This window comes from Polypterus senegalus, chromosome 8, assembly GCF_016835505.1.
Source record: "Polypterus senegalus isolate Bchr_013 chromosome 8, ASM1683550v1, whole genome shotgun sequence".
Classification (NCBI taxonomy): domain Eukaryota; kingdom Metazoa; phylum Chordata; class Cladistia; order Polypteriformes; family Polypteridae; genus Polypterus; species Polypterus senegalus.
In genome coordinates this window covers 18,182,621-18,197,259 of record NC_053161.1, presented here as the reverse complement: position 1 = coordinate 18,197,259, position 14,639 = coordinate 18,182,621, and the positions used below count along the sequence as shown (strand labels likewise).

The window sequence follows — 14,639 nt, the reverse complement described above, 5'->3', positions numbered from 1 at the left end:
AAGGGGCATCCTTGTCTAGTGCCACGTTCTAGTTTAAAGTAGTCTGAGCAAATGTTATTGATGCAAACTGAAGCTTCTGGGTTAGTATACAGTAATTTAATCCATGCACAAATGTTCGGGCCAAACCCAAACTTCTCCAATATAGTAAAAAGGTATTTCCATTCAATCATGTCGAATGCTTTTCTGCATTCCAATGATAATAATATTTCTGGGGTGTTTGATTTAATTGGTGAGTATATTACATTAAACAGGCATCGAAGATTTGAAGATAAGTGTCGGCCCCTAATAAATCCAGTTTGGTCTTGTGATATTACCGAGGGGAGCACTTTCTCCAGGTAGTTTTGAGTGGATTACAATGGTTTTTTAAGTGTCAATGGGAATGAGGGAAGCATCTGCCAACTATGCTCAACCAATTATTATCGCAAAAAGTGTGACCTGAGCTATGAGGCAGCAGTGCTACCCACTGCTTCACTATGTTTCCCTGAGATAAAATTATACTCTGAGTCCTTTATCTCTCTGTGCATCTCCTGAGCTCCTACTACTGTGGTTAACACCCACAGAGCCTGTGACACATGGGATCAATGTTATATACACGGGGGAGTGCCCCTGTCACTACCTGATCTGCATGACATGCTAAATCCAGCAGTGAAGACGCAATGCACAATAAATCTATGAAAAGTAATTAAGCATTTTTAAAATATTCTTATTATGGTCAGCAAATGTACTCCTCAAATGAAAATACTGCAAGTATTTTTTTAAATGAATGCAGGGTGCAAAAACATCATAAGTTAATGACATGAATGAAATATATATATGCTGTAAATATGCAAACCTGATCAAGCAGCGCTGTGAAGTCTTAGGTGGATTATGATTACAGTAAGCAAATCTGAAAGTTCTGCGCATGTGCAACACATATTGGGCATTTAGCACAGATGGGGTTGTGACATCACCATCCAACAAGGCTTCTACAGCTCTGTGATATCACACTGGCCTTGTAAAGTATCATGGGGCGCTGGGAAAAAAAATCACTTAAGCTGACCACACAGCAAATTTTAATGGAAACATTCTACTACAAGGTCACCGGTGAGTCCGGCAAATTTACTGTGAAAAAATGAATTTGGTTAATTTAACCGATCTACACAAGTCTTCAGGACAAAAATTACACTTAATACAATAGAGGGCTTTTATTGTTCAGAATGATGTTTTCTAAAAAATATTCAAGGATGGGTGGCAACTATTAAAACAGAGAATACTACATTTATTAGTTTCAATTTGTGATATTTTGTGAAATAAACAAAAAAGAGAAATAAATGAAATATTAAATGGATTGTTGGATTTTCAATAAGCGCTTCAGGTTACAAAAGATACGATGTTACTATGTTAGCTGGTTTAATTTACAATCACATTGCATGGAGAATAATGCAAAGGAGCTTATACTCTGCAAAAAGAGTAATATAGCAAAGGATAATATAAGAAAGTGCCTAGCAATAGGAATGTCAAATAGCAAATAACATCACCAGCTCATTTTCAAGCCATCTATACATTTCAAACTGAATAATGCATACTTATAAAGATACAGATTTGTTTAAACACACAGGAATACAAGTGGTTCCACACTGATTAACATAACCGGAGTCTAATAATATCAGTCCTTTATTATCATTGATCTATGGCCATTTGACTATGGAGGTGAAGAAAATACAACCTTCAGTCTGCAACCTCCCTTGAAAAAATAAATCTTTGGAGGGTCTACGGTGAATTACATCAAAGTCAAAAGATAAAGTCAGACACGGTAATAGTCCTAGAGACCACGGTCAACTGGCCAAAAACCCCCACCCTGGGCATTCTACAGTAAATTCTGTGCTGGTCTGTCGAATATGATGACAGAATCATTCCATCTTTTCATTCTAAGGGTCCCTTTTAAAGTCTTTCCCTTTGGGCAGGAAACCAGAGTTGGACACTGAGAAGGCATTTTCTGCTGTTCCAATTAACAGCATTTGGGTGTAATTTTACACTTTACTCAAACATGACTGATAAACCAGTTTATTTGTATTGCTCATCAGCCACCTTTGGGGTCTGGAGTGGTTCACAGGAATTTCAAAGCTTGACATTAAGTAAGTGAATGGCATGAATTGAATATTTAAATGTATTGCACATGCTGGGTATAGCACAGTGGCACAGTGATTAAGTAAACTCCCTCACAGTTTTAGAGTCTAGACACTGTGATGTTCTGTTGGCACTCAGGGTTTCCTTCCATCTTCCAAATACATGCTGTTTAGACTGGTTGAATCTAAATGGTCCCAACATGAGTGAGAGCGGAAATGGGCTGGAAGGATTGATTTGTGTGTTTTGCTTCTGGAATAGTCTCTGGCTTCCCACAACCCTGAATAGGCATGAGCAGCTTAGAAAACTGAAGGATACGTGAGAAGATCGTACAATTTAGGGATTTCCTCTTAAGCAAGAAAAAAAAGAATATGGAATGTCCCATTATTGATTTCTTCTGTGAAACACCGAAGTTTTTATTTTTACATGTACTTTGTATGTCATGATTTTAACAAGTCAATTTGAGTATAAAATCCAATAAATAAAAATATAATTATTTTAAATATGATTGGTTAAATATGATCAAGAGTTCTCTAGAAAAAAAAAACACAAAGACACATAGAAAATGTACAATGTGGCACTTATGGTTTCTCAGGCAAAATTTGAACTCTGTGGAGAGCTAACTGGTTCCCAAGAGGCACAAGACAGAGAAAGAACAAATAAGATTAAAACCACCCATGTTGGAAACAAAATGACATCTCTGTTTATGAATGTGAAAAGGCAGGAGCCACTAGGAGTCAACTCAGAATAAGGAAAGATAATGTCTTTTGAAAAGTGAGGCTTAAAAAGACAGATAGGAAGCCAGCCATAATATCTCAACCCTTTAGTTGGCAAGATCCAATCTGAGAGTGATGGAATAGTCCTTTGTTTTTCCTCTAACAGGACTGGCAGCATCACAACTGTCTTGAAACCCCACTTTAACTTGCCAGGATACCAGTAACCTCTAGGGAAAGGTCTAGTCTGGTATCCCATTCCAAATAAAGGCCACTAATGACCCCTGAAGAGTTTACATGGCTATGGAAGTGAACCCATGATAGGATTTACAACTGTCTTAATATGGAGGAGTTAAACAGCAGCAACATTAATTTATATAGCAAATTTCATTCAGAAGTGAAGCTGAAAGTGCTTTACAGATATCAACAGACAATCTACAATTGAGTTTAAAAAGTCGAATGGTTATATTGATGAAAATCAATGTTTTATTTAAAAATAAACATTATGCTCAAACGGCTGCAGAGGAGAGGCTTCAGCTGACATTGGTGCTAAATAAAATATACCTCTAGGGGTTCTAAGGCAAAAAAACCATGCAGTCTTCCCAAAACATTCTATAGTATTAAAATACTAAGGTAAAGTCATACGAAAAGCTAGGCTGAAGGCTCATTGCTGACCAGAACGTGAGGTGGTACTTGGAAAATAGCAACACTGGCAAATAGCTGGACAAGGACTCAAAACCTTAAGACCTAGTGTGGCATGTACAGGTTTGTTTTAAATTTTGTCTATTTGTACTTTCACAGGTTCCTTGTGTTTACCACCCTGGTATGCTCCTACTTATTGATCGAATGTTTTAAAATGTGTTGTCACATATACACATATACGGAAGGTAAAACACCTACCATTTTTTGAAAAGCATTCTCAATGGCACCAGAAACTAAGCTTTCATGCTGGATTTTCTTTTCTGTGAAAAAGCGGGTTGGAGGAGTGCTTGGAGAACCAGGAGCGCCAGCAGCTCCCCGCAGGGAGGCAGCCCTCGTAAGTGTTCGTGAATTTGGGGTGTTGTCAGCATCTTCTCCGAGGCAGGTGGGAGGAAGCACAGCTGGGTTTTTTAAAATATCTAAAATATCCTGAAGCTGTTCAACTATATGATGATGTAAGAGTTTGGAGGCCACAACAGCTGCCCCTGATCCAGCATGTCCATCGAAAAGGGCCCAGTAATGAAAAGTAAGTCCATCTGAATCCTGCAGGTAGAAACAAAACCAATACAAATGGGTTTAATTGCAAAGTTCACAATAGACATGCAAATTATGGTCAGTTATTTTTCTAATTCAGTGTATTCAGTATACAGAACTGTACATGATTTCCAAGTTACATTTTTAACTGCATTTTAGGTTTTTTTTCTTTTTAATGAAAAATAAAAGGTAAGATAATGAGGACACATGGTGTTGGAATCAACTTGCTACATATAATATAAGCACAATGTTTCACTTAAAAAATCTGAACTGCAATAAAGGAATAGAAACAAAGAATCCAAATTAAGTCGGTAGTCTGGAAAACAAATGTTGTTTAAAACAATTAGACATTTCAACAGGCACTTCAGTTTTCCACATGCATCCTACAGACGACTGACTGATTGATTCCCTAGTAACTCCTCAATGGTGAGTGTGGGTGTTTGTGTGATTGTGTCCCACAATGAACCATCACTCTATCTAGGCTGCTACAAGCCCAGTGCTGCTGGGGTAACCTCCAGCTTTACTGCAGTAGCCTTACAGCCTCTGGGCCACCATGATGCCACACTGAGCAATAATCAAAGGTTATATACATTACATACACATACAGTATACATTCAGTTTTTTTAAAGAAGATCTTAGTAATCTCAAGATTCAGAGACAGATTCTATTAATCGGCCATGAGGCTGCTTAACAGACACTCCTGCATGAGTGTGTTTTATAAATGTCTAATGTTGTAAGTCATTTGTATAGATTATCTAATGGTAATGTTACTACTATTGCTAGTTTGTGGGAGGTGTATAAGTAAAAATGTCATTGTGCTGTGTACACACAATAATAAATTTTAACTTAAGTCATGCGTTTACTTGTACCTGAAGTACTGAAATGAATAAGTAATAGTGAAGTATGAACATATCAAGCCAAGTCTATATGGCAACAGAGAAGACTGCAATGAAAGCAAACCTTTAGGGCCAATATGCATTATGATTATATTGCAGGTCAAAATCAAAAAGTCCATGGTCAACTGATTGTGATGCTCCTCTCTGGGTATTCTACTGTATAATGCAATATAATTAAGAAACTTTGAAGCGTTTTTTCATTTTTATCAACTTTGTTTTCAGAGCAGCTACTTTATCAGCTTCACACATAAGTTGTGGTTATGTACTGTATACACTGATCTATATTAAAATTTGTCTCATAAGCTGGGCTTAAAAATATTTTTAAATCACCTTCTACAAAGTACATGGAGTAAGTAACACATAACAAAATACATTTTTGGGTGGAGTATTCCTTTATCTCATGTTTTGTTGGAGGAAGTACATAAGAAAGATCCTCATAAACGGGATCAATAGGTGACCAGCAAATGTTGTAAAAAACATACATTGAGACTTTTGGGACAGAAGACAGGACTTCTGACCGAAAAATGATGGAGGAGGGTCTTCAAGATAGAAAATCTTACCTGTAAGTCTTTGAAATGACTGGTTATAAAGCCCCTAATAGTTCAGGCTTAAGTATTTAACAACATTTTAGTAAAAATACTTTGTTTTGAATTTTTGAGCAACTGACTGTATAAAAGACATATGGGTTATGCAACACAATATCCAGTTTATGTGAATCTTTCTTATGTATTTTCCTCCAAGAAAATATGAGATTAAATTTTTTTCTCGGCCACCATTAAAACATACACTATATAAGTAACATGTTAAAAAATCATTTTTGGGTGCAGTATTCCTTTTAAGGTTTTCTGAGTATGAACACACTTTAAATATATTGCTATTATATTGGTGTGTCACAATTCTCATTCTTGAGTGAGTATTTACTGGAAAGGGTGGGAACAGATTAAAATCAAGTCATTTGAAATTCCTGAATTAACTGGAGTAATTATTCAATTTTTATATATAAATGTTAAAAATATTTGTGATAGGTCTTAATTATGAAAATACACCTTTCACAATTTTGAAAAACACTACATAATCAAAGATACAAAAAACTATACGTACAAAACACTAATAATCAAATTTACAATGTTTGCCATTTCAATATTCTTGTTATATTAAAGCTATTCTTTACAAAAACATCATCAAAATTAGTAGCTCTAGACAGAAGTTGCTAAACGTAACTATACATGAGAAATAAGGATCAGGAGGTCATTATATTAATACCATAGCTATACCTGTTTTGCTTTTATGGTCAACTATTAAGACTTTTAAGCTTGCTAGCTACCAGCTATTAGGTATTTGATAGCTTATTGAAGTTTATCCTTAAATATCACTTCTTGCTAGCCTATAGCCCAAGATTTATGGAAAGGCAAAATTGTCAAGTGAAGATTCAAATAAGGGAATATTGTATGTATCAATAAAAGCCAGAATTATCATTAAAATAATTAAATGGGGCCACTTTATTTATTAATGTGTGGCTATTTACTGGATATTTAAAACTGCTTTAATTTTAATCAGTTAGCCTTATAATATATGCAAAGAAATCATTTAAACAGATGCCCCAGTGTATTATATAAATTTAATTTGAGGTTGAATTGCGGACTCTGCATTAATGGCTACAATTTTTATTTGTAGATAACTAAGTCAGTAGCAGGAAAAAATGAGATGGCCTTCTTATATGTTATGAGAATAATTGGACTATAAAAATGCTATACAATCTGCAATTTAAGATCACAGAGCTTTGACCTGTATAGTGCTTTCAAAAGCCAACTAGGAAATTTTGCTGCCATATCTACGTATACTAATAAAAGGCAAAGCCCTCACTGACTCACTCATCACTAATTCTCCAACTTCCCGTGTAGGTAGAAGACTGAAATTTGGCAGGTTCATTCCTTACAGGTTACTTACAAAAGTTAAGCAGGTTTCATTTCGAAATTCTATGCGTAACGGTCAAACCTGAATCCTACTTACGTACATATATACGTCCATAGCCTGCAGCTCAGTCGCTGTGTGAGGCAGAGTAGCGTCCCCCATCCCCACACCTCCCACGGAATTGGCTGCCTGCCCATATAAGGCCGTCTGTCTCTCCGGTCTCTTCATTCCCTTCCTTGCTTCACCACGGTATTCAAGTCTCCTTGCTGATAACTGCAGCCTTTTTATTTAATCCACGGCTTCTCCGCTGTTTTATTGTGCTGGTAACTGCAGCCTTTTTATTTAATCCACGGCTTCTCCGCTGTTTTATTGTTTGTTTATTACGCTTATAGTTATAGTGTAGGTATTTTAGACTTAGTTTACATTGTTCAGGTACCCATTTCTTTTACCGTTCCAACCGTACCCCCGTTAACATGTCTAATGAGGTGACCACCATCGATCAAAGAACTGCTACTTACCAAGTGGTTTCCATGCCCGGAGATGCCGCCTGCCTTTTACATTCTCTGTGTTACATATTGCACGGCCATATCAGGCTCAATATTAGGAACATTGTGTCTTATGTATTGAATGACTGGGACAGGTTCAAGGTGTGGACCGATGACAGTACAGGAGATAATTATACTACATAGGAGCACTAGAAGAGTGAAATGCTTAAGCCCTTCACCTATGCTTCTGCATGTGAGTTGATGGCTGCCGCTGAATTGTTTGGGTGTATTTTACACCTTTGGAGAACCGCCAATGCCTCTTAAACATCTTAGATTCACAGGTGACGATTTGAGTAGTGGACACTTTAATGTTTATGAATGTTTCAACTCTCAAAAGCTGGATGCGAAGTTATCAATGAAGCCGGTTGTATGCTTACAACACTTGACAGATGCCGAATGTCACTTCAACACAAGTCCTGCAAATACTAACGTAATTGAAACAAACCATTATGACTGATTAAGACAGCAGCAATCCAAGCTGTGAGAAAACAGTAAAAAGAAGGCGTGTCAGACGTCGTGGTACATTTTCTGATGCAGCTAGACGAAAACATCTTTGTGACGCTGCCGCCAAATACTCGCAGAAAAATCCACAAGTTAATAGACACGCTGTCACTAAATACTCGCAGGCAAATCCACAACTTCATAGAGATGCTGCCGCTAAATACTCGCAGGCAAATCCACAAGTTCACAGAGACGCTGTTGTGAAGTACTCGCAGGCAAATCCACAATTTAATAGAGACGCTGCTGCTAAATACTTGCAGGAAATTCCACAAGTTCATAGACACGCTGCCGCTAAATATTCGCAGGCAAATCCACAAGTTAATACCGGGAATGCCTGTTAAACATCTTAGATTCACGAGTACCGATTTGGGTAGTGAACACTTCAATGAATGAAACCTGTTATCTTTACAGCGGTTGACAAACACGGAATATAACTTAAAAACAACACATCCTCCAAATATGAACCTGATTGAAAGAAATAATGATAATCAAATTGTTGATGACAGCAACACTCATAACAGTGACAAAACAATTACATTGACAATCATGTTACGTTATTTTTATTTTTATGTTTCCTTTTTTTTCCATAACTTCTTTAACACACTACTTCTCTGCTGTGAAGAGCGGGTATTTTGCTAGTTTAGGATAAAACAAAGGATACACTTTAGTTAGGATTGAGAGAAGAAAAAAGAAGTTTTTGTTGTTGTGGTGTGACGCTGCATGTTTCTGGGCATATGAGATGTGATATTATGGGAAGTGGGCTTTTTAAGGATCCCATGTTATTTGGCATCTGAACTTTGTGAAAATAAAGTACAGACTACATTAGACAAATAATTCTCCTCTAATCTTATAAAGATAAATTCAATTTTTGGTTACAACAAGCATCAATTTAGTGACTTTGATTTTCCTGTTGCCAATTAGACTCCAGAATGATAATCTCAACCTTAGTGTTTGGGCCAGAGTCTGTTTGACTGCTCTTTAAAACTGCTTAATGTCTCTGAGCCGATCCTGTTTATTACACTAAAATTGACATGTGGCATAAATATTTTAAACTATTGTGCTACAGTGAGCATTGTTCAGTCATAATGGACAATTTAAAGCTGCTCACATTGTGCTTCGTCAATATAGAGTATCGATTTCCTCTTTATTTAAATTAAAGAATGATGAGATCTATGTGAAATATTCTAAGGAGCACACCTTAAATTAATGCTCTCATGTACATTTAATATACTTGTATATATTAATTTACTTAATATATAAGTTTGCAACAAAATTGTTCAGCACCTCCACCAATCCACCTTTATGTTGACTTATAAAATTCTCTTAATTCAGTTTTAAAAATGGGGGGAAAAAATTGTATCCAAGAACCATTGGAAGTATGTCAAGTTAAATTAACTTTTAGGGATATCTCAAAATGAATTTCTGAAATCTTAAAATGCAGTTTACTTTGTAATATATCAAATTCATTCATCTCAAAATATTTTTTTTTACACTCTTAGGTAAAAAGAACAATCATTAGACATACAAAGAGTTGTGGTACAACATGGTCACCCTGTTTCATTGTTTTTGGCAAAAAGTAGATTTCAAATCGTTAGGCCAAAAATAAGAGGTTGAGAGTGATTTGCCTTCCTCAACATTGGTTCCAGACTAAACACCGACTTCCTGTGTCTTTGGGTTTTCAGCAGTCCTAGAAGGGATGCGGCTTCTTGAAGGAAGCAGAGCTGGGTCACATGCCTTCTGCTGTTCTAGCCAAGGAACTGTGAGTGAAATGGAACCTGATTCAATGCTTGAATACCAATCGCTCCACAATGCCATCCTAAATAGGCATGACACAATGATGTTGCCTGTCACCTGAGTCTCAATGAATGATGTTGCTATAACAATATGGTTGCCACCATTGCAAGCGTTGTAAAAGGGCTATAACTGCTATTCAGAATCGCTCTGTATAGACATCAAAGTTAGAACAACAGAAATTATAAAGATTTAAAAAATACATTTCCAATAAAGTTAAAAAGTCCAAAAATAGAAAGAACTGAATCAGCTGATACTAAAACACATATTCACTACTATGATAAAGTAGTATGATAAAGGGTTAAAGATTCTGTGGGCACCTGCTGTTCTACAAGATAAAGTCACTCAAATGCTACCTATCATTCCCAACACCATATTTATATCTTCTCTTCACATGCTTATGTTTAGACCATTATTTGAATCTCATGCTGTTATGTACAAGGGAAGCATTTTTTCCATATGTGGTGAGATGCTTGCCGCAAAGGCATACATAAGTGAGGATCTGAAGATGGGTATCAGTTCAAAGAAAAGCACAGATGGTCAACAGTTAGTGCATAATTTAAATAAGGAAGAAGTACTGAATGCAAAAGAAAGACAAATCAGGGCCAGAAACCAAAAACACAACATGACAGAATGCTCCGATTTAACAGTCAAGAGCTAAGCTCAGTTCACTAATTGCTTAAATAGAAAAGCCAGTCAATAAATGCTCAGTTTGTCAGGCAGCCAAAGACACTGTCAGTTTAGAAAAAGCTAAAAGAAAGTCAAAGAGCAGTGAGTGACCATCACAAGTAAAATTTGTTTTTTCAATTCAATTGTTTTGGTTGAGTTTTAGTTTTGCTGTTTTTTTTTTGCAGTCAGACACAAAAGCAATGGAATTTTTATTTGCACATTCCCTCAGAAAGGTAGGAAAACTTGTGCAGTTTCCATTCATGCCTTAGTTAAGCTCACTACGTTGGGACTGTATTATACCTCTGTGACTACGTATCTAGTGAAGAATGCTGTATATTACACTATGACAACTGAGGAGTGATAAGGCTATATCTTTGTTTGGTGAATTCTGCACATTAAAATCACAACATTGGTATTCCATAATAGGAGAAGGGTAATAAACAAAAACATATGTTAATTTTATTTTTTCAGTGTTGTGATGAGAGATTTTGCATATAAGTTGATAAATATTTTGTATGTCTTTATTTGTAACTTAAGCAAAACAATGTAATTTTAGTGTTACATTAGTGAGAAGCATTCATGTTTACATCCCCCCAAACCAGGACTAAGTCGGGAAAGTGAATTTTACGACGGGTTTCAGGAAAGTGCCTGAAACCAGTTTGGCAAGTGTTTCTCTGAAGTCTCTTAACCCCCATAAGTAAGCCAGGCTGCCTAACTGCCAAACATTACCTTGACATATGGTTTTGAGGAATGGCAGGTGTGGAGGTGTTCTATTCCCTCATTGGTCTGAAGTATGGCTGTTTGGAACTTGCTTGTATCAGAAGCCTTAAAGTACCACAATGTCCTATTGGCTCTAGGGGTTGGACAGAGAATCTATAAATTTGCTTGCTTAATCTCACTCTCTCTCTTACCAAATGATGAAGGAGCATCTCACACACCATGAACTGAATGAAGACAGAATGAAGAGCACAGCTCGGCAGCCATATTGAGACAGGCATGCGGCCTGTTCTGAAGAAAGATGACCACAAATGATGCCTTAACTAGAGACATTTTTAAGTAACTAACAAGTCTGTGTGCTGCCTGAAACTACACATCACCATTTAATCATTTAATTGTATGGTTGCCAATATTCAAATGTACTTTGCATATTGTTATTATTTATGAATATTATCAATAATACATTGTTTAAATTGTAACTTAACTCCTGCTTGTCTTTTACTACACCTAATTGCCTGGGGTTATAGATGTAGGAGGGAAGGTGGGGAGATGTTATATACTATAATCTATACTAATAAAAGGCAAAGCCCTCATTGACTCACTCACTCACTCACTCACTCACTCACTCACTCACTCACTCACTCACTGACTCATCACTAATTCTCCAACTTCCCGTGTAGGTAGAAGGCTGAAATTTGGCAGGCTCATTCCTAACTGCTTACTTACAAAAGTTGGGTAGGTTTCATTTCGAAATTCTACACATAATGGTCATAACTAGAAGCTATTTTTCTCCATTTACTATAATGGAGTTGAGCTCGAAAGTCGTGGGGGGCGGAGTTTCGTGGACATCATCACGACTCCCACGTAATCACGCATTACGTAGAAAACCAGGAAGAGCTACAAAAAGCGCTGAAAAAAACATGCATTATATAATTAAGAAGGCAGCAAGACAATTAGAAGCGAGCGAGTGACATATTCAGCGGCTCACGTGAACTGACGCAGTGCGCAGACAAAAAGCAACAGTTCCAAAGAGTGCTGAACAAAAACTGAATTACACTGCTACGCTCAAATAGACAAACCACACGCCATGGCGCAATAGTAGAGGCTTTGCCTCTAGCGCCGGATTCCGAGGTTCAATTCCCGAGAGGGGATGCACTGAGTATGTACGCACGCTTCCCGATACATTTTAGCCTCGCATCCCCTTGGTTTGAGACGTATGAAAAAATATGCGGTTAACCAAGAAAGACAGATCACCAATTGAAGCTGTATGAATAATGGATACTTTATTCGCGATCAATGATTGTTTTGGTAAAGCCATACTCAGTGTATTCATTAGATGAACGGTAAAAAAGTAAGAGCGAGGGGAGGATGACTTATTGAGGCACGCAGGCAAAACCACAATAGCACGCGGGCTCGATGTACTGTAGTGCGCGTCAACTCGATCTGAATTGCGCAATCACATTTGAAAAAATATATCTTTTCAAGTTCTATTTAGTCCATATGTGTCAAACTCAAGGCCTGCAGGCCACATCCGGCCCGGCGTGTATTTATATCCGGCCTGCGAGATCATTTTATATACTGTATTATTGTTATTAATGGCCCGGGGATATGAAGTGCTGGTAACACAATAAACTACAGATCCCATAATGCAGCGCTTCAGCTGCCTTGCCGAACACTTACCGCGTTAATGAAGTCTAGCTTATGATGCTGCAAGTTATTGCGAAGCTAGCCCACACGATGCCGAAGAGAAAAGGTGATTCTGAACATAGAGCCTTTAAAAACCTATGGGAGGCTGAGTACAGTAATCCCTCGCTCGCTATATCGCGCTTCGACTTTCGCGGCTTCACTCTATCGTGGATTTTAAATGTAAGCACATCTAAATATATATCACAGATTTTTCAGCTGGTTCGCGCTTTCTGGACAATGGGTCTTTTAATTTAGGTTACATGCTTCCTCAGTTTGATTGCCCAGTTGATTTCATACAAGGGATGCTATTGGCGGTTGGCTTAGAAGCTACCCAATCAGAGCATGTATTACATATTAACTAAAACTCCTCAATGATATAAGATATGCTTCCCGCGCGGTGCTTGTTTGCTTCTCTCTATCTTTCTCACTCTCTCTGCCTGACGGAGGGGGTGTGAGTAGAGGGGCTGTTTGCACAGAGGACACGGATGCTCCTCTACAAAATGCCGCTTTATCGCGGTGCTTCTGTATACTTAAAAGCACGTATTGATTTTTGATTGTTTGCTTTTCTTTGCGCTCTCTCTGACATTCTCTGCTCCTGACGGCGCTCCTTTATGACGGCGCTCCTTTGAAGATGATATGTTTGCTTTCTTTGAATTGTGAGAAAGAACTGTCATCTCTGTCTTGTAATGGAGCACAGTTTAAACGTTTGACTAAAGGGTGTTATTTCATGTCTAGAGGGCTCTAATAATGTTAACAGGGTGGGAGAGTGTATAAGGGCTTAAAATATATAAAAATAACTATACAAACATATGGTTTCTACTTTGCGGATTTTCACCTATCGCGGGGGGGTCTGGAACGCAACCCCCGTGATCCAGGAGGGATTACTGTATATGTTTACTGACATTGCCGGTAAACCCATGTGTCTCATTTGTGGAGCTAATGTGGCTGTAATTACAAAATTTAATCTAAGACGGCACTATGAAACAAAACATCAAGATAACCTGAAAGACCTGAATGCAATGCAGAAGATACAGAAAGCAGAAGAGTTAAAGAAGAATCTGACACTTCAGCAGACGTTTTTACCCGTGCAAAATCACAAAGTGATTTCAAGTGAAGCTGCTTTTATAGGAGACACAAATGCACCAGTGCAACTTGCCCCACTTTCCCTGTTGCCAAGTAATGTTGAACCAAGTCGGCTGGTTGTTCCCAAATACGCACTTTGCTGATAAACTGAGCGCACTGCGCACTGCGCACTGCGCACTGAGTTCGCACGGCACTTTGGTGACTTTGAAGAACAAAAAAAGAATTTTCAGTTGTTTCGCAACCCATTTGCTGTCGATGTGGAAACTGCACCTGTGCAGATTTAGATGGAGGTGATTGAGCTGCAGTGTAATGGCACACTGAAGGCAAAGTATGATACTGCAGGGCCCGCATAGTTTATTCACTCCATTCCCGCAAAAATGCTCCAGCTCCGTCTACATGCGGCTCGAACCTTGTGCATGTTTGGTACCACATATCTGTGTGAGAAGCTCTTCTCAGTCATGAAGACTAACAAAACAGCACACAGGAGTCGCCTCACTGATGAGCACCTGCAGTCCATCCTGAGAATCTCCACAACACAGAACCTCACACCAAACATAAACAAACTTGTTGGCAAAAAAAGATGCCAGGCGTCCAAATCTGATAAAATGACATAAGAGCAAAGACAACTGAATGATTTGATTTGTTATTGCTGAAAAGAACAAATTTTATTTATATTTCCAGGTTTTGTTATGCAGCATGTTCATATTTGAATTTGTATAATTGTGACAGGATATATTTTTATGGAGAGCACAATCTTTTGGGATATTTAAAATTTAAGTTTATTTTTTATA

General features: G+C 37.7%; 1 protein-coding gene across 2 annotated transcripts in view; it reads right to left on the bottom strand.

Annotated features, from left to right (window-relative positions):
* The window catches only part of ppm1h (protein phosphatase, Mg2+/Mn2+ dependent, 1H), a 293,957-nt gene that overhangs the window by 138,115 nt on the left and 141,203 nt on the right, over positions 1-14,639 (bottom strand). For both annotated transcript variants that reach the window (XM_039760843.1, XM_039760844.1), the window contains exon 3: positions 3,717-4,058. In XM_039760843.1, coding sequence (XP_039616777.1) covers positions 3,717-4,058 — 342 coding nt within the window. The remainder of the gene's footprint in view (positions 1-3,716; positions 4,059-14,639) is intronic.